Source organism: Melozone crissalis, unplaced genomic scaffold (assembly GCF_028551555.1).
Source record: "Melozone crissalis strain CALT ecotype California unplaced genomic scaffold, PUWL_Pcris_2 ptg000005l_1, whole genome shotgun sequence".
NCBI lineage: Eukaryota > Metazoa > Chordata > Aves > Passeriformes > Passerellidae > Melozone > Melozone crissalis.
In genome coordinates, this window is record NW_026535783.1 from 48,537,942 (window position 1) to 48,559,019 (window position 21,078).

General features: G+C 37.1%; 1 protein-coding gene across 1 annotated transcript in view; it reads left to right on the top strand.

Annotated features, from left to right (window-relative positions):
- Nucleotides 1–8,667, top strand: part of FCHO2 (FCH and mu domain containing endocytic adaptor 2) — an 86,197-nt gene extending 77,530 nt beyond the window's left edge. The window contains exons 24-26 of the mRNA XM_054289977.1: nucleotides 1,737–1,801; nucleotides 4,199–4,363; nucleotides 4,591–8,667. Coding sequence (XP_054145952.1) covers nucleotides 1,737–1,801; nucleotides 4,199–4,363; nucleotides 4,591–4,613 — 253 coding nt within the window. The 3' untranslated portion in view covers nucleotides 4,614–8,667. The remainder of the gene's footprint in view (nucleotides 1–1,736; nucleotides 1,802–4,198; nucleotides 4,364–4,590) is intronic.
- The last annotated feature ends 12,411 nt before the right edge of the window (nucleotides 8,668–21,078 follow it).

Genomic DNA, 21,078 nt, shown 5'->3' on the forward strand with positions numbered 1-21,078 from the left:
TTCTCTGTGTGTAACAATGTATTCTTATAAGGGGATTATATAGAAAAAGTAGCAGAAAGGCAGATTTTTTTCCTGATAGTTCTAACATAAAAATTAACTTCTAATGGAAATAGTTTTAAAACAAATCTGAGTAACTGAGGAGCTCTCCATGAGCCGGGTAGCACTATCTTGCAATTTAAGTGTCATGCAGATTATTAGACTACCTGCCACCACCTTCTGAGCCTGCATTTACAGTAGCACTTCAAAGTGTAACATAAGTAGTAGGAAATTATGTTACAAGTTTGTGGAAACACGCGGATGGTAGTGAGACTAGACAGAGTAGTACAGCCCTGGAGCAAATGTGAGCAGAATTCAATCACTGTGCCTGTACAGCATGTACATACTTGTCCAGCTGTAACATAAATCCTGGACTGTTTATTCCCAAAATGGTCTTTTTAATGTGAAGAGGGCAAAGAACACCAAGTGGAAGCAAGTTAGGCTTTGTTAATTTTATTTCTTATAGATCAGTTTACCTTACAGAGCAAGGCTTAAAAGAAAAATAAACATGATGCATTTATTTGGGTGGATTCTGATGTTTCTGGAGGCAATACAGTTACAGGTGTTTATTGGACAATGTAGTAATAGAGTATAGTTTTAAATAGAAAAAATTCTTTACAGGATTGAATCCTTCTTGACTTGGTATTTTAAGGAAACAGTTCTTTTAACCAAATTGTAAGCTTGTTTTGAACAAGAACATGTTAAGTATCCCATCTGAACAACACTACTACACTGTGGTGAAGCTGGTCTCCCTGCCTAAGCTTCTTCCACAAACCCACTGTAACGAAGCTGGAGTGAAAGCAGGAACACCCATCCAGAGCACACAGTTTTAGCTGGAAGGCTTAGGTATAGTTGCATTAGTGAATTCATGTAGGCAACTTTCAAGACCCAGAATTTTGAGCCTGGCAAGCTGACCAAAGGTAAAAAATTCAGTTATGTCCTAGGCAGGTATAGTATTTGTTCCATCTAGTGGATTGGGTGGTGGGGTTTTGGTCTTTTTTTAGGAAAAAAAGTTGCTATAGCTTGACTTCCTGTGAGTAAATGCTACCATATGTGCTACTTATGTGAGCATTTCAGTCCTGCTACATCAGTGGCAAGAGGAATTTCAAACCTATCAGCACTTCATGCTGCTCACAGCTTTAAGTTGTTGAATTTCCTTTAATGCAACTGCTAGAAACTCCTCCAGGAGTTAAAATGCTCTGTCAGCTCTTGGTACCCTTTCTGCCCTTTACAGTGTCTGAAGTTAGCTTGAACAGAATGTTACTAATGCCAGTGAGTTTTACTAGAATGGAAATGGAATAAAATTCATGCTCTCAGGACTCTCAGGAGAGAATAGTCAACATTGCTCCCCATTCTATCTTCATCATGAAGCATCAAGGCATAGCTTCCAGAATAACTTACTCTTTAAGACTGCAGAGGGGTTTGAATTTTGGAGCCATAGGTGAGGACACAGGACAGTGTTAAATGTGTAAAAAATTACTGTGTAAAATGTGTAATGAGCATGTTCTTCTGAGCTCACTGCTCTGGAGTGATGCAGACACACCTTTCTCTTTTCCTGTAGTTTTCCACAGACTTACCTTAAAATATGCAAATATTTTTATGGGCTTCCATTTAGAGATGTTTGTAATATACCAGTGTAAATCAAAGGAAATAAAGTTCTAAACGCAGTAGTTTGTAACTAGCCTACCATTGTCTTACAGGAATGCAGACCAGATGAAAGCATGTTGGAAAATATCTAGCATTTCAGAGAAGTCTGAGAATGGAGGCAAGTTGAACTCTTTTGTTTTTCTTTCTTGTACAGACAATTTTTATCAGTAAACAGGTGATTATTTTAGCCTCCATGCCCTCCTCATTCTTTTTTACACATTTTCTTATGCTGTAACCTGTTTACTAGTTCACATTCTTTTCAATTAATTGCCTCGTGAGAGATTCCATTATGAGTGAGATGTCAAAATATAAATTTAATTATTAGCTATATAAAAGACAATAATGAAGTACCCTGAAAACAGTTAGTAGTTCTAAAATACAATTTAGATAGAATAGGAAATTTTTGCGTTCATGCAATTTGAAAGTGAGCATCTACTCAAATGAAAATAGGTTTAATATCTGTGTCTTTCCACACATAGATAATTTAAATACATTAGAAGGAGGTAAGTGGAAGAACTAGGGGTAAAAACAAAAAATCCAAAAGTCCTGAGTTTAGATATATTAGTCTTGACCAACATGTTGAGTCTTGGTTTTGACCATAATGACTCCAGGAAAAACTTAATCTATGCACATCTGCTCAGAGTGGTAATTTATACAATATTGCATAAGGTACCAGTAGTTGTCCTCTGCCCAGTGCCATTCTCTGAACTGTAGTTGATGTCACAACCCCTGCAGTCTCTGCAGGTGCAGTATTTTTGTGAAGTAGTAGAGCAGCTGAAACATCTTATCCTCAAAGCCGCTATGGAGAAATGAACTGCTAATGTAAAGGAAAGGCCTTTAATCCTGTTAAGAATTTAGTGAAGAGGATTGTGAAATCACAGATTTGCCTGTAAATGTGACTGGTTTCATATAGAAACCACAACCATAGAAAGAGAAGACAACTTCTATTCCTGCAAAGGCTCCAAAGTTGTGGTTATCATTGAAAGAAAATCAGAGAGAATTTTATTGAACACAGGTGATTAGTCTAGTGTACTTTGTCTTTCACTAATCTCACAGTTCTTTGCCATTTGTCTTCACTACATTGGATTAGCCCTCTTCCTTTCTTTTCCCCCTCTCTTTTCTGAACTTTGTGACTTTTTTAAAAAGGAAAAATCATACTGAAACACAAATGTAGCCAGATGAAGAGGAATTTTACACCTGCAGTACAGCACAGAATTGACTGCTAGTGATCTGCTAGTGATCCAGTTTGCATCTTGTATGTTGACAGCAGAATTGCACATATCTCACTGCCTCTGCTGTATTCCTTCTTTTCCCACCATCTTTTCCTCCCCTTTTCTTTGAGTATAAACATGTATAGTACTCCCAGTTCAGGAGAAAGCAATAATGTGCTGATCTTGCACTTACAGAAGCAAAGGGAGAAGTTGCACAAACACTGTCAATGTCAGCACAAGTGTCGTGAAGTCTTTTCTCCTGGTGGACAGCATGATAAAATTTAAGGAGGCTTTTTATGGTCCAACACATTATGTGATCTGTCAGCTGGAGAGGGATAAAACACAGAACAAGCTTTCAAAGCACTTGAATATATGAGTTTCCATAGTTAGAGTGGAAAGAATCTCTAGTTCACTGAATAAGGCAGACCTACTGAAAGAAATTAAGAAATTAAATTGATCTTAAGCTAATTTTATGAAGAACAAGCTACTGTGTGAAACAATATCTTTTAGTTCCTGCTTTTAGCTCAGTACCATTTCTGTTACTAACTTTCCTTGTAATTTAGCAGTTCTTATTGATAGGAATAGCAAGCTGTTTTAAAGTAAAATTATTCCATTAATTTTAATTTAAATCTCATTTTCCCAGCACACTTTGCAAGAGCAAGAAAAGACCTGTCTTAAAACTAAAAAGTAGTAGCAATGAGGGGATTTTAAAAATGCCTTTCATTGCCTACAGAAATCTATTTAAATCTATTATTGCTTTATAATACTATCAAAGTGATACCACTTCACCACTGTCTCTGAAAAAAATCAACTGAAATTTGTGAGAAGTATTTAATCAGACCTTGTCTTTATTGGAAACATAGTAATTTCTGTCCTCTGGGTGCATTACTGTAGAACCTCATTTCTTCCAATGTTTTTGTTCATGTACTTTGATCTACATTGATCATGACAACTCCTAAATGTTCTGCTAGTGAAAGACAGATAGTTTCTCCTCTCTATCAATCAGATACTATATACCACAAGATAGATGGTAGTAAGTACTTAGAGACCAGCAAGTATAAATTATTATAGGAACCAATCAGATTAGTAAGTGACTACCAGGCTGATACCCACCTTTTGGATAATCTTGCAGACTATTGGATAAAACAGACTTGTTCTCTTACTGCTTTTGAAAGTGTATATAGGACTGCCACTGGGAATAGATGTCAGAGGTCACCATATTAGTTTCACTTCTTATTACTAAAAATTTGGAGAGATCCTTTTGCTTTTGCAAAACAATCAGCTTCTCAGTTTTGTTTTTATAGGTTCTGGATCCCTCAGGGCAAAATTTGAGCTTTCAGGAGGACCCAGTAAACCAGCAACACTTGCAGTGCAATTCATCAGTGAAGGAAGCACCCTTTCAGGAGCAGATGTGGAACTTGTAGGCACTGGCTATCGGCTTTCCCTTCTTAAGAAGAGATTTGCCACTGGTAAGACACTGACATGCTTATATATTCAAATTAATGTTGTATATTCTCTAGCGTCAAATTCTAAAATATGAAACTGTTAAATGAGTGATGAGTTAAATAGTTACTCTTTATTGAAACACTTTTGACAAATCAGTTTGTTTTTCCGCAGTATTCAGACTGCTCCAAGGAAAATACTGACAAAATCTAGTTTATCTATTGACTGCAAAAAATTTACCTTTGTTTTTCAGGACGATATATGGCAGACTGTTGATGTACCTGTGAAAGTCATTGGATCAGGAGTGCAAGAAACACTTGTGACGATAGGAACTCTGCCCTCTCTATTTTTCAAACACTATTTTAACATGCATTAATTTTTAAAAATATTGACTTACTTTGAGGCTAAACTACAGAAAGTAAATGCACTTTTAAAGTCATTTTGAAAACCTTTATTACTTTACAATAGCACTGAAGTTAATTTCAACACTGTCTGTAAATGATCAACTGCAATACTTGGGAAAATTTGTTGAAAAATTAGTAACTTTGTATAGATGAAGTCAAAATAGTAATCCACAGTTGTAATGGAAGTATGAAATTTTATGTTGTACTGTAAACATTAAACCTAAAATATAGGGGATCTAGTAAGAAATATTTGAGCTTTCATAAGTAATACTCATTTTTCAGATTCTTTAATTGCCAGCTTTTAATTGACAGTTTATAAAGATAGAGGCTATGTCTTGTGTAGTTCTTCTTTCCATTCATAACACAAGAACAGCTGAGTTAGAGATGTATAAAAATAACTTGATGCCCATGTATCATATATTATTAAAATGTAAGTTGTTTCATATAGGGTTTTTTTTAACTAAGTGCAATGTGTTACAAATTGCAAAACACAGCAGAGATTTACTTCTGCAGTTAGTAAAAATTTTTGGGCCTTGTTATTGTTTTAGTTAATGCAGTAGATTTAATTTATTTTTATATTAATTGCATAACTTTTGTGCCTTTTAAAAATGCCTGTGCCTATCTAATTTGATACTCATGTGCCTCACTTCCTTTTTCAAAGTGTGGCTCTTCATCAAGAAAGCATGGCGTTTGTATAATGCACAGAACTTTATAAAAATTCTTTTTACTGCAATTTATTTAGAAGGCAGGTTTTGCAAAAACTGTAGTTTGTTTTAAAAGAAATTCAAAACACTGAATTATTTCCTCAATGAATAATTGCAAGTAAATGTGGTTTTAGTAAAGGGAGCTGCATCATGCAGTACTCGGAAACTTTTTAATTAACTAATTTTAATATCACCAAAGAGGAGAATCTGAAAAATCAGTGAGGATAGGAAAAACAAACTTCTGAAAGCAAACAGCATTACTCTTTGCTTTGCCTATAAGTCTTCAGACTTCGAGTGGTTTTGGGGATGTGCGATGTGAATGTACACAAAGTACTTCAGGAGACATTGTAAAGAATATTTTATGGCTGCAGGACGACAAATCCTGTCATGTATTCATTTTTTTTATAGCTACCAGTTTTAATATTTGTATTGTAATCTAATCTGCTTGCTACAGCATAAGCACAGGAAATTGACACATCAGTAACAATTTTTTTAAGCAAGTCACTAATTTAGAAAATTTTCTATGTATTTGTATTACCAAGCTTTTTTGTAATGTTGAAATGATAAGCATTGGGGCAAAATAATTCAATAACCTGCATTTGGCAATTTCAAATGAACATTTAGCATACAAGTATGTATTTCAAATTCTCTATTAAAACAGTAAAATATGCTTGAGTTAATTCATGCAAAGCCAGTAATGAATTGGTCTGCTTTACAAGAAATTATGCCTTTGTAGAAGCTGCATAAATTGTCGTGTACTCTAGACACTTTTGCCGGTGAGAGTTTCATTGTTAGTGCTAAGAACATTGTGTACTGTAGATTTGATTGGAAGAGTATATTTGGCTCCTATATTTTGCTAATCTTATTGATGATAAATTTACAACTCATAAAATGGTGGTCTTTTTATTGGAATTTTAATTGTAACCTGTTTTGCAATCAAACTGATTAACACAACAATATTTTATTAATGAAAACCCAAATCTATTATTGCTATTTTTAATCAAGTATTACATTAATTTCTAAGATAAATGAAGTAGTTAATGTTTCAGCACTTTTAAGCTAGCCTTCATTCTGGTGTTTTTCATACATTTGCTTTGGGTGCAGGCTACAATTTTGAAGCCATACAAGTTTATATAGACATTTTGTAAAGAAACTCAAAAACAATGTAAAAAGTATGTGTAGCTATCTGATTTAAAATAAAAAAAAACTTATGTAGCAAGCTGGTTCTTGCTTGTGTATACAGCAATGTCCCTTGTAGCTGCCTCCTAAGAAAATTAATTTGTGAAGACAACTCTAAAGGACCTGAATTTTTATGAATTGTTACTACATTAGACTGTAAATTAGAACATACAAGTTTATCTTTCAAAAATTGTAAATACTCTGAATTTTCATTAAATGTAAATTTTAAAAATTTGCACCCATAATAAACATGTAATATATAATTTAAATACTGATTTATATTGCCTGTACTTTTGCAGTAAAGTTCTTCTAAGCAATAAGGTAATAGAGAAAAACCATGCCTGCATTGAACATTTGAAAATACTCATTTTTAAGTGATAAAGGGTAGAGATCATTATGAACTCTTTTGTATATATTTAAAATCATCACAGAGAAGGTGAATGGAAAGATGACTTTTCTAGAACATTTCATCTTTACTAAACCATAATGTCTGAGATGTCTGTAGTGCCCTACGCCTTTACTAAATTGATTCACTTCACTAATAAATTAGATTAGGCAAAACTGGATATGTTTATGAGAAAAATCTTGACTCATGGACATGAGTTGCTGTCTGTAAATAGTGCTGTCAAATGCTGTACATTGTCTTTGTTTATGAGCCTATATCTTCTTGTGTCTGCAGGAGAAGAATTAGTGACAAGATTGAAGTAATTCCTTCTGATTTCTAATGTTCACCAGTCAAAAGGCGTAGACAATTTAGAACTTCTCCAGCAGTCTGTATGGTTTAGTCCTTCTAAGCTTTGAGCACAGAACAGAAGCTGAAACTGAACAAATGTTTTTGCATCTGTTTGGTTCCTACTAATCCCAAGGCCTGCAGAGGCTTAGTAAGTAATAACTTATTAAATTCACTTTCTCAGCTGGTTGAACATCACTGCAATAGAGGTACCATTCTTGTCATGCAGGAAAGCAATAGTCCAAGGGCTTGATTCTTATCTTCTGGCCGGCAGGAATGAAGAACACAAGTACTTAGTGGTCAGACTGGTCCATGTAACACAGTAGTCTGGTGTTCAACACCGGCCAAAGAACAGGCTGAGCCTTGGAGAGCTAATGTGTCATTTGCTTTCTGATCCCCCAGCACCTCATTTGTTGGTTAGAAATGTAAAAAGGTGCTGCTAGTTCTTCTAGTATTCATTGAACTTAAAGTGTAACAGATCTGACTGAGGCTGCTCTGGCAATTCTTTTAACACTTGACTTACACCCACATACTGCTCATAACTGCTGCAAACTGGATTTCTACTGTCCAAGCAGGTTTGTGATTATCTAACTACACAATCAGGTAGTTTTTCAGGGAAACCTATCTCTAGCACTGCCAAATAACATTTCTGTAGGGTATTTGAAGGAACTAAGGTATTTAATTATGAACTGGAACAGCATGAGTTACAACTGTGGCAAGTTTTGCTATCTAACATAAAAACAAGATCTTGGATCATGGCAAAAAGTATTACATTTCAAGTCTTGTATGTTTGCAAAGCTTAAGATACACAGATGTTAAGATGCCTATCTTAAGTTTTGCAATTCATACATAATTGGTTTCCATTTCAGTTGTTGTGAAAGGGAAATTATACTTAAGAGCGTGCAAGAAAAAAAGTCAGGAATTCCTCCAAGCATAGCATAAGCTAAAAACAGTTCAAAGTACTAAAGCATCAGATAACACATCTACTGTTTAGTTAGCATTGATTGGACTGATTAAAAAGTCTCTCAAGTGAAAACATAATTTTTACCTTTAATTCTACATATTATTACACCAGTAAGTATTCTGCTCAGCTTACTTTGACCTCCATGTTTACTGATATGTTGATTTTTGGATTCTCCATTACTTCATTCAATAACCAATATAAGGCATACAGTCTTAAAGAAGAGGCCTCTTCTGGATTACTTACTGAACATTTAGAGCTCTAATTCTGCATTTTCTGTAACTGCTTTTTTTCACTTCCTTTGGAATAAATTCTTTTTGTTTTTCAATCTGCAATGGCTACTTTAATTACTGTAACCTAAAATATCTTTGTTTGTCATTGTTCTAGCTGAATTTATTTCTAACAGTCTTGTTCTGTAACTTACTATTACTCAGGAGGTTTTTCAAAAAAGTTAATAATCATAAGCTGTAAATCATGCCAATTTCACTACTCTGATTATTCAGCTTTTCCTTTTATCATGTCCCAACCTGTTTTCTTCAAGTTCTCAGCTCTTAAGTCATGTTTTCTACTCCAGAAAGTTAGCAGTGGTAATGTGTTCAGCAATGACTCAAATAATATTATATTTATATAATAAATTACTCCATCCTGGTTAAGAAAGCAGCCCATTTTTATCGTAATTGTTGATTCTCCCCTCCAGATGTCCCCTCCTGTTTTGCTATTTGATAAGCTTCTTATAATATCCACGGCTTTATAAGGCTTCCCTTCTGTTTCTCACTCTTGTCATTGGTAGGTTATATGAACAGTCATCACTGAAATGAAACAGTCATAACAGAAATGTTAAGGCTGCTCCAATGTTAGTACCAATGAATTGCATCCAGGTAAGATGCACTAATGCAGGGGTAGAAGAAAACCAAAACCCAACTCAAAAGCTCAAAAACTGTTGTTCACCTTCCATCTCTGTTGAACTCTTTTTCTCTGACACCTTACAGGACCATGCATTTAGACAGAGAATCAAAGACAGAGAACAGACAGAAGGTTAAGCCCCTAAGCAACTGACTTCATTCTTCAATGCAAGTTTCTCCCTCTCAGGTGAGAATTCCTTGGCCTTTGTGCATGAGTCCCTTCTCACTTTTGAGCAGTTCCTAGGTTGACAGCACACTCCAAGCACTCGGGTATGTGAATGCAGGAGCACTGTTGCAGTCTGTGATCTCCCATCTCTGCAGCTGACATCCCTCTGTATTCTCACCAGTCTGTTCCCATGGGTGGGCCAAGTGCAGCCACACCTTTTGCCCTGCTGAAATCACAGTTCCATGCTCTGAGTCACCTGATTGAAAACAGTAGATTGGATCCCTGCTTCTAGTGAGATTACAGAATAAATTTAGTTTTATTTGGGGACTAAAATGCAGAAGATTTCTCAATGTAAAAACTGCATCTTGTACATCTAGCTCAAGAAACTCGGTCCTCAGACAACTGCTATTAGTCTGGCATAATTTCTTTAGCTAGAATAGAGTAGCAAACACTACACTCACAGGAGAGAGAATAGGGAAATTACAGGGGAAAATTAATGTGGGCACAAGTGTTCCCTGCAGATAAAGGAAAGAATATGTATTTGCCACAACTTTCCAATAGAGGAGTTGAAAATTAAATTCATGATGATGGGCCGTTAGAGTTACTTTATTGGCATTTTTGCAAGATACTTGAGAATACTATCAAACTTCTCAAAATAGAAGTGTTGTCTTTAATATGATGGCAAAACATGGAGGATGTGTTCTCTGTTCACCTAGCTATGAGCTAGAACTTGTCACTACTGCACTCACCTAAGTACCAGCCTTTGCTTACAGGAAACAAAAAGTTTCCCAGTGAGAGAAATATGGAACCTGTCCTCCCATTTTCCTCAGCTATGACCTTTCCACACTGTTTAAGGTGACTGCTTTTGCCAGCTGCTCCCCAAGAGATTCCACAAAAACATTCTTTAGAATTCAAGAGGTTTTTGGCAAATACCATTTTGTAGTCCTCCAAGTGATTCTCCGGCTCAAAAGAGTCCTACAGTAACATGGTTTTGATAAAGAAGTGTGAAACCGTTGAATAATGTTTCTCAGGAAGGAGTTCATCCCTCATGTAGGCAGCAACAGTGCAGTCTATGGCTTTTCATGGTACTTATGATTAGGAAAAACCAGCTGTTGTCACAAATTGTAAAAGAAACTTTCAAAAAAGTATTACGCTGTTCTTGAAATGGTAACTGTTACCTCAGCATCAGTTTATAAGCAAACAGTGTTCTGAGATTTACCAGGTTGGAGTCCTTCTGGGCCCAGGAACATGGACTCAGCTATACCTTCTCTCTAGGTCATCAGTAAAGGTGTTTGTATCAACACACAGGAGGAGCAGTAGTATCCAGAAGACATGTACACTATTTCAATTACTGACAACAGTCTACTGTTGCCATTATTTTCGTGTGTGGAGCAAAAATGCTTTGTTTGTATGACAAGCAGTACCAGTGTCCTGCTATGTCCTATTACATACTGTAAAGTATTCACAGCATATGGTGCATACACAACAGAGTCTGAACAGAAGACTGATTTTTGCATCACCCCTGTAAAAGCTAAGTGGTGATCAGCTATCTCCTGCTACTCCAGTCAGTTATCTTTTCAGTTGTTTTTTCTGGAATTGTAAAATACTGTAAAACAATAAGAATATTGTTAAGACATTGGCTGGTGTTTGTAAGGAACAATATCTTACTCATCTGTTCAGACAAAGACTGGTTATACAATTGTTTTAAAATTCTTGTTAAGTCTCTTTGGACACTTGCCTTTAGTTAAAGGATCTCTTATTCTCTTCAACATTTAAAAGTGTTCCACACTTGTTCTGTATCTCCATGAAAGTTTAGGAAGCCCTTCTTTGCCTCTCTCCTAGCAAGGCAGGTGTTTTAATGGTTATTGCTGCCACTATCTATATGTAAAGACATGTGAATTGTATGTTTACAACAGATACACAATCATCTAACCAGATGTTTGCAAGTAATTAGTCAAATGAGTATTAGATCACATCACGTGTATCTTTCATTGTTCTCTATATGTGTAACTGGCTCTACAGAGAATAGTGTTGGCATATACTCCACTGTCATATCTATAACCAACTATGATAGTAGTAGCAATCTTACCAAGGTGTGGGACATGTTAAAAATATGTGGGATTATTTCTATGGTGAAGAAACTGATGTAAGCCTCAAGAAATAAGGCACCCTGCATCAGACATCCTTTCTATAGTCAGTATTTTTTAAATCAGAAAAACACACAGCTGCTGGTAAGGATCATATTGGAGCGACTTGCAGTCTGCTTACAACTTGATTTACACATCTACTGTTAGCTTTCAAGTGGTCTTCTGTCATCCGTATCTAATCTTGGAGAACTCCTTTGGAACACCTGCCTGGGTTAAGAAATTCAGTGCTCTTGTACAGCAACTTGTTTTCTTCTAGGAGGGTCCTGGACTCTGCAGAAACTGCCAAACTTGCTGGCTGTTAGCAGGTTATGGGCAATTCATTTGTAGTGCCAGAATGAGCTCAAAAGTGGGGGTGGGAGTTGTGGAAAGAAACAAACATAAATGAAGCTCTCTCTGATGCAGTTGACCAAGAATCATAAATAACACCTCATTTTAAGTTGCCTACCTGAACTGCACAACCAAACATTAGTGACAACCAAGTCAGAATTACTTGATTGCATTTGTTGTTAGTAATCAGATTCAGGTAGTATGGCCAGGTGCTACTACAAATGGTTAACTTTTATATTTTTGGATATGCTCATAATTCAATAATCCTTCGAGTGAGATGCCTACCATAAATGAACACAACCCAATTAGTTTCCACTACAGCTTCATGATGAGCAGTTTCCTCAATAGTTCAACATTGTCAAAAGGCATGGGCCAAGCTGTCCATCTTCACTCAACACGCCTTGTATCAGCTCTGTACCACCTCTGTACATATCTGCTTACTAACCAAACATAAGTCAAAGTCAGAAAGCAAGAAAATTCTGTTCTAAGTTAAGCCAACTGAACCATCTTGCAGGAGGATCTGGCAAATAGGGATTCCTGACCTAGGAGTAGAGATGGAATAGGGAATGAGATCTCCCAATATAGACAACAACACATCAGCAGCCTGGGCTTACTAAATCACAGTCAGAGATGGGAACTAAAAGCAGCTGGCTCCAATGACATAAGGGAAGACTTCTCTTAACAGTGGCTTTAAATCCTGAAATTATAAACTATACAAGATTGATAAGAAAAGAAAATTAAATACAGGGGTAGGAAAGTCCATGGAGATAGTTTCACTGAGGGTGAAAAACAGGTGTTTGCTCTAAAAAACAACAAAAATGTTTCCCTTCCACTGTGTTATGGGATCCATACTAGCTGGATATGCTAGAATTGGTAAAAATAAAGAGAGTGAGAAAGAAAAGTATTCTGTAAATATTTTGCCATATCTCTTTCAGGCTATCTAGATCATGTAGTCACATGGTGAAAATACTTGGCAATCCAAGAGTATCTAAAGAGAGATATTAATACATCATCTACTAAAATAAATATTTTTAAACCAGCATATCTGATAAACAACATCCAAGAATTTAGGAAGTTGAATAAGCCATACTATGGATCATTAATTTTTATTTCAGTGATTCTCAAATACTGGAAAGGATTACAAGATTAAAAGAAAGATAACACCATTACAGAAAAAAAAAAAAGGGAAAAAAAAAAAGGGTGTCAATCCAAATAACTATAATATAGAACTTGGTAAGAAAATTTTAAAAAGCATTTAAGATAATTAGTGTCAATCATGGATGTGCCAAATAAAGGTCTACTAATTTAGGATTAGGTTGAAAATCTGGTTCATAAGAATAATAGGGTCAAAGGAAAAAAGGATTTATGTAAGATGCCTGATTTAGAAGTACACAACATTTGGTTTATAACTAGAGCAATGCAAGAACATAATTAAAAAATCAGTCGTAAGATGTAACTGAAGAGGGAATCAAATTTAAACACCATTCTGGTGGATTCCTGCAGACTTCATAATATCTAATGTTTTTCCAATTACTGATGTTAAAAAAGCTGAAACTTTGCAGATGAGCTGGAGGACAAAAAAATATGCTAGGTTTCAAGTGCAGTTTTTAACCACTTCATGTCATCCAAAATGGCAGGAGGATGCTATAGAATCAAATAAGTAGGGACAAAAAACCGTCCCTTTGGGATTACTAAGGATACTCCTGAACTATTCTTAAAAAGTCACCCAGCACCAGATCTTGTGAAAAGTCTGCAGATCTTCATGGGATCACAGAAGATCTGAGGCTAGAAGAAACTCTGAACATCACCTAGTCACTTCCCATGCTCAAAGCAGGGACAAAGACCCAAAGTTTTACCAAACTTCTTGCAATCTCCACCCATGTTTTCCTATATCCATGATAGATCATATGAGTCCCTTAAAGACAATTAAGATGTTTGATATGATTCAGGCACATATTATGGACCAAGTCAAATGTTCTTATCCCGCCGATAAAAGCTCTACCATGAAGATGAATTCTATACACTATAATATAGTTGTGTACTTGCAGAGAAGATACAAACCTTGGTGGAGGGCACCTAGGCACCTTTTTCTTATGCTTCTGAAATCTTTCCTCAGAAAATGCAAGATGTATCAGTGATTCCCTGTTTGGAGTATAGTATAAAAAGGGAAAGGGACCATTTGTCAGAAAAAAAGATCAATATTCAGAAATTTTTCATGGCACATAGATGAATCCTCTCCCTTTGTCTCAAGGCTTTCAGAAATTACTTCTGGCTTCAAGTGTCCTGAATAAGTAAGAGAAATCTGAGCTTGAGAGAATTCAACAACCTGTAGTGCTGGTCACAACACAGACTTTTAATATCTTTTAACATTGGACAGCAAGTAGCTTAGGTGTGTTGCAGTAGCGTCCCATAAGTACTATTAGTTAAAGAAGGCTTTCAGCTCTAGTGCCTGGATACATCCATGCACAGACATACACCTGCAACACTTCAAAGAAGCAATAACCTGCCTTACTCCTGTGATGATGAATTACTCAATATGGGAAAACAAACTTCGAGATTGCATGGAAATTAATTATCATCATCTATAACAGCAAAATAAATAGATAAATCAAGCAAAATATCAGCAAAAAATCAGCTTAGAAAAGGCCCCCATAAAAAACTCAAAAAACCAAACCAAAACAAAACAAAAAAAAACCCCAAGACAACTTATACTGCATTTATAATGATGTGTGAAAGTACTGGTCGTGAATGAGATAAAAATCCTTGTTTCCTTTTTCAATTTTTAAACAAAATTCACTAACATGTTAAATGCAGAGGGAGACACATTGATCTAAATATTATTAATTTACCTTCCTTTAAAATCAATATGGAGGCTATTGGGGAAAAAAAAAAAGCTGTGGGACTTGTAAAACCAGTGGAATAGAACACCAGTGATTTGAGTCTATTTATACTATCAAACCCTAAGGAGTTACTTCATCTCAACTGATAAGAACCTAGGTAGCAAAATAGTATTCCATGTATGGCAAAAGCACTGTTGTCAGAAAAAACATCATCAGAAGCTTTCCCCATGTCCTATAGAGCCAATGCCAGCCAGCTCTGAGATGGACCTGCTACTGGACAAGGCCAAGGCCATCAGTGACTGTGGCAGAACCTCTAGGGTAACATATTTAAGAAGCAAAAAAAAGTTATTGCACAGATAAAGTTGCAGCCACAGAAGAATGGAGGATCTTGAGATCCATAGTCCTGGAAGCACTTGTCACCCTGCAGAGGACTCACACTGGAGCAGCCTGTCCTTGAAGAACTGCACCCTGTGGAAGAGGGACCATATTGCACCAGTCCTGGAGAGCTGTTGCCTGTGGGATGGATTCACATTGGACAAGTTCATGGAGAACTGTCTCCTGTGGAAGGGACCCCATGTTGGCGTGGGAGAAGGACTCCTCTGCCTGAGTGGCAGGAACAAAGTATGACTGTAACCCTCGTCCCCCATCTCTCTGTACTGCTGTGAGGAGGAGGAGGTAGAGCCCGAGGGGAAATTCTCATTTCTCTGCTCTGAATTTGAGTGGTAATAAATTCAGTTAACTCCCCCAAGTCAAGTGTGTTTTGCCCATGACATTAATAAATGAATGATCTCTCCCTGTCCTTATTTCAATCCATGAGACTTGTTATATCCTCTCTTCCCTGTCAAGCTGAGGAGGAGAATTACAGAGCAGCTTTGGTGGGTGTATGGCTTTCAGCCAGGAAGCGAACAAAATATTTATCCAGCCAATAATGTCTGGCACACAACCTCGTGAAGTTCTGCCCTATACTTTAATAGAGATACTATTTTCTATTCAATGTGTCAATCCAAGAGGGCCAAGTACAGCATCTTTAGCTCTGATGGATGCTCTTAGCACACTGATGGTAGTGCGTGACCATGTCTCTTGTATAAACATTGATTCTTTCACTAAGATAGATGAAAACCAGCACATTTTGACGACTCAACTCAATCATTTTTGGCAGTGCAAATATCAAAATGACAGATCTCATTGTATACTTTCAAACAAATCCTCACCTCCCTCACACTTGGGACTTGTTCTTAGTCTGAGAATTCAAGGTCTTGCTTTTATTTAAACTATGCTGTAATTTGGTCAAGAATAAAACCAGCATCTACAGCTCTGTAAAACAGATTTGAGTGGGAGCACAAAAACATCTGGATGCAGATCTCTAGCAAACCAAAATACAAATGTCCCAGGTCACACAAAGTAAGCAGTGACCTTGTAGCCTAGGAATGAACAATAACTCCCTGGGGTCACAGAATCAAAGGATTGTTTACATTGGAAAAGACTTAAGGTCATTGAGTCCAACCACTAACCCGGCCCTGGCAAGTCCACCATTAAACCATGTTCCAAGTGCCATGTCTGCATATCTTTAAATTTCCTACAGGGATGGTTTCTTGACCATTTCTCTGAGCAGATCGTTCCAATGCTTGCAACCCTTTTGGTGAAAAAATATTTCTTGATATCTAAACTAAATTTCTCTTGTAACAATTCAAGTCTTTTCCTCTTGTCCTATTGCTTATCACTTTGGAGAAGAGACTGACCCCCAGCTCCTCACTCCTTTCAGGCAGCTGTAGAATGTCATAAAGTCTCCTCTGAGCCTCCTTCTCTCCTGTCTAAACAACCCCAGCACCCTGCTTCTCATAGGAGTCATGGTCCAGACCTTTCATCAGTTTTGGTGTCTTTCTTTGGACATGCTCCAGCACCTCAATGTCTTTCTTGTACTTTCTCCTGACCTGGTGCCACTTCCTCATGTACATTTAAAAGCTAAGGGAACTCAGTCAATGTCATACAATCAGTGTACATTTTTTTCCTGGTTAAGTGTATATCCAACCTACCAGTCTTGTAATCCTTTTAAATAAGGGCACCTATGGTAAAATCTTGAACAGAAAATTACATGTGTTTTAGGATTTCAAAAATGCCTTTCTAACACATAGAAATATTTCCTCAAGTCCAGACTAGGTCTCTACTTACACTGATAAGAATAGAAGATATCTGCATTCCTCTTTCCTTTCTTCCTCTGCATGACTAAGGTGCCCTTCTACAGGATTCAGTTCCTGACTGTGAGAAGCAGCATAGCCTTCAACGAGGGAAGGTTGTCTTGCCCCAGACCCCTGTTCTGATGGGTGCAACACGTTGTCTTTGGCTCACTTCCTCATTCCAGTGTCATCACAGCACAGTGCAAGATGGCTTTCCAGTGCCACCAATTGAAACAGCTATCATGCCATTCTTTTAAAAATCAAATCCAAGCAGAATAAGCAAACCCAACAACGTAAGATACAGATTTGAGATATGGATCTACCTCTCCTGGCCAAAACAAAGCTGTTTGATTTTTATGAGGGTTAATGCATAATCTCTCTGAATTTCATTAATTTTTAGTCACTTCTCTCTCACTTCCTTTCAATACTTACAGGGGGCTTATAAGAAAAATGGGTATAGACCTTTCAGCAGGGCCTGTTGCAACAGAATGAAGGGTAATGGTTTTAAATTGAACTAAGGGTAGATGAAGAGTAGGTATAAGGAAGAGATATTTTATGATGATGGTGGTGCAGCACTGAAACAGGTCACCCACAGTGGTGGTAGCTGCCCCACACCTGGAACCATTCACAGTCAGAAGTGACAAGGCTCTGAGCAACCTGATCTAGCTGGAGATGCCCCTGCTCATTGTAGGGAGGCTAGAATAGATGACCTTTAAAGGTCCCTTCCAATTCAAACCATTCTGATTCTGTGATTCTATATTAGTATCTATGTATCTATATCTATCTATGATTTACTAACAGAAATACTGTTGCATTGACACACCTTTTAGATGGATGGAGCAGAGAGGTTTGGAAAGATGATTTATTAAGAGAAAATGGTGACCATCAGCCAAGTCATGGACACCCCTGGCATGCCCAGGCTCTGAAGAGAGCAGTCAGCTTGGTCTTCCTATTGTGTATTTCTCTATTGCTCCTGAGAAGGGATCATCACAGGTCACAAAGATGCACTGCCTGAGCGTTCAAATGCCACAGATCCAGGCTGCTGCTGTTCTGTGAGGAGGGTGTCAGTCCCCCATTTATCCTCCCTTATAGTATAGCCAGAACATACTCTTTCCTGTGGTTCTTTTGTAGCTATCTGCTGAAGAACACAGAATAACTATTTCAGGATTAATTAAGTTTGGTTCCAAAGCTTACTGAATGTTGGCAGCAATGCTTTTGTCATTTCTAAGCCTAAAAATGGACAATTTTAATGAAATAAATGTTCTATATACTTGTATTTCTAAGTGTAGATCTTTTGAGTGTACCTGACTGTGTTTTGGTTAAATAAACCAAAATGATCTGGATGACTCTTGGCTTCTGCATCATCATCTCATATGTACCATACCATCACAGCAAGCAAATGGCGATTATAAAGTGAAATTTACCATGTATTTCCTCCATGCACTCTTCAGCAGCTCCTGCTTCAGAGTATACTAACAAAAGGTCAGCTGTCATTGAAACAAAGCGAGTAGCATCAGCCTCACTGATTCAAGGATTTTCTGCAAAGCTTCAAAAAGCATGCTGTGAATTATGAACACTAGATATTTTTATGATGGTTACATTTTCACCAAGACAGTTTAGGACAGTCTGGATTCCCTCTCCTTAAGTGTTCAAACATCTGAAAACATTCTGTAGATCACACTTAATGTTTTGAGCTGAAGCACTGTCTCAGCACATCCAGTATTTCACACGTCTAATTGCAACAGCTGTGGTTTTATTGACCCATCTTACATTACACACAACATTTTAACATCTCTTCCATGCAATAGAATTTTAATCTAGAAGTGACCAGCATTTAGTCCTACTTGCTGCATTTGCGCCCTTGTTTCTAGAGACCATCATCTTTAGGCAAACAATTCAAACCAGCTGTCTGACATTTATAAACATGTTTGCTAAATTAAAAAAAAAAAAAAAAGAGGAATGCAAAGTTAGTAATTTCATTTATATTTGACCACAATATTGCTATAAGTAGTGGCTTCCATCAAAAAAGCCTCAACTAATTCCCAATAAATAAATCATGAGCAGTTATATTTCTCTGCTCACCACCTCAAATGGTAACCTTCTTGTTAATGTCTTCATGAGTGTTACTGACTGTAACCCCAGAAATAATGTCAAAAGCAGTGACTTTCTGGTAGCTCTGGGTTCTTTGTCATACTCTAGCTGTGAATGCACTGCATTTTTTTCATAGCTCTAGCACTGCTTTCCATACCAGGCAAAAATACTTTCTCTACTAGCACTAACATCCAAAAACTACTGTCATACAGCTATGTTCAGTCTCAACATAAAAAACTCAGTACCTTTCTGTATGGTAAAAACCAATATGGATCTGTTTTTGCCAAATACTGTCACAGTGTGGACTTAAAATATGCATTATTTGTAGCTCAAGAGTTACTACTTTAAAAGTTTAAGAAATATGGTTAAAAAAATTCTTAAATCACAGCATATGGCTCAAGATTACAGTTTTATGACTGCACTCCCATGGCAGGAATCAACAGCAACTTAATGCACTGAAAACTTATACCAGGCTGAGTCAGAATCTAAAGAACCGAAGAATTATATTCTTTCAAACACTTCTGTCATTATGGAGTTCAAGTCCTTAAGCTCAAGACTATGAGAAGTCCAAGTGGTGGATGGAGGGGAAAAGCTGATGACAGTCTTTGTAGACAGAAATAATTTTTAGGTAGATGCTAGCAAACAAGTTTGTTAACTGTTACGACTGACTCTTTTTTTAAGTGAAATTCTTGACATTTAAGTTTGGTATAAGAAGTATTTACATAAAATAAAAAACTATTTATGTAACAGGAAAAGAGAACATATATATCACATCAGTGGTCCAATAATTTACTAGTATCAGAGAACTGAAGAAAGCTTAGCCTGACAAAATACTTCATCCAGAAATGTGCTCCACATAAGTGTTTTTATTAATTATTTAAGCTCTATGTTGAAAAAAACATTGGAACCAGAATCAGGTGTTGGAACACTGACATATAAACATAACTAAATCTCTTTATGTCACTGCTGTCTGACTTCATAAAACAGTCTGATTCTACCTCTGTCACTCTTGGCAAGAATTAATCTTCAGCTTGTGTTTTTAAACAAGCACAGCTCATTTTCTTTTGTTGTCTTCAGACTTCTTAAAAACTCTTTACTGGAATATTTCCCTCATCATAGAACATAGGAATTTGTTGTTATTATTATTTTGTTACTTCCCAATCTCCTTACCATGAGACCCTTCACAGCAGTACTGTGTTATACAGCTGAAGCAACTGCAATCAATGCAGTCAGGACATAAAGCAGTTGAGATGGCAAAGGGTCACTAACACACTGGAGCTTACAGTTCTGGAAACCTCAAAACCTTCTACCCCCTGACAAGCTCCTTCCTACACCCGACATATAATTTCATACACTCTTTGGTTATCAATTCAATTCCAAGTTTTCCTTGCTCTCTACCCAAATGCAGATTTCCTGTGAAAAGCTACAAAGAATTTTCACCCAATCATACTGTCTAACCAAAATATCTCTCTGTCAAGCAGGACTATAATCACTCTTTTCCTCCTGCCATTTATTTTCCCAGCATCACTCCATCCCTGTTCTGGCTCATCCTGTTTAGACTCACATAAACCCAAACGGATTCACCCACACCTCACTGGTTACCAGGCTGATGTTAACTACCTGGGCAAACTTCAGTCACTTTGTCTTGGTCCTGCCAATGCTACAGCACTCACAAATGGCCCATCTTGATCTTCCTTCCCTGGCTCCTTGTCTACTCACACAGCTGCTTCTTGCATGTCACAGCTCTCTCATCTCAGCTACCAAAGCCAGCTTCTTCCTCCTTCCACTGCCTGTACCTGGCAAGAAAGCCTTTTCTTTCATTTCCACCAGCTAAAGTGGCTCACCACTGAAGCAGATCTGTCATATCTAGGCTCAGCCTGTCTCTAGCTTGCCTAACAAGTGCCCAAGTGTGTGGAGTAAGGCAGATATTCTTAAGGGACTACTACAGGCTCCTGAAGCAGAGCCTGGTTCTAGCCAAGGCTGTGGGTTCTATCCGTGTATGGCCCATTCACTGGAGAGGTGCACTCGAGGATTCTTACGGGTCCCTTTCAACTCAGAATATTCTGTGATTCTGTGAAATGGGAAACGTGGCACCAGCACCCTGAGGGGAGCTGCT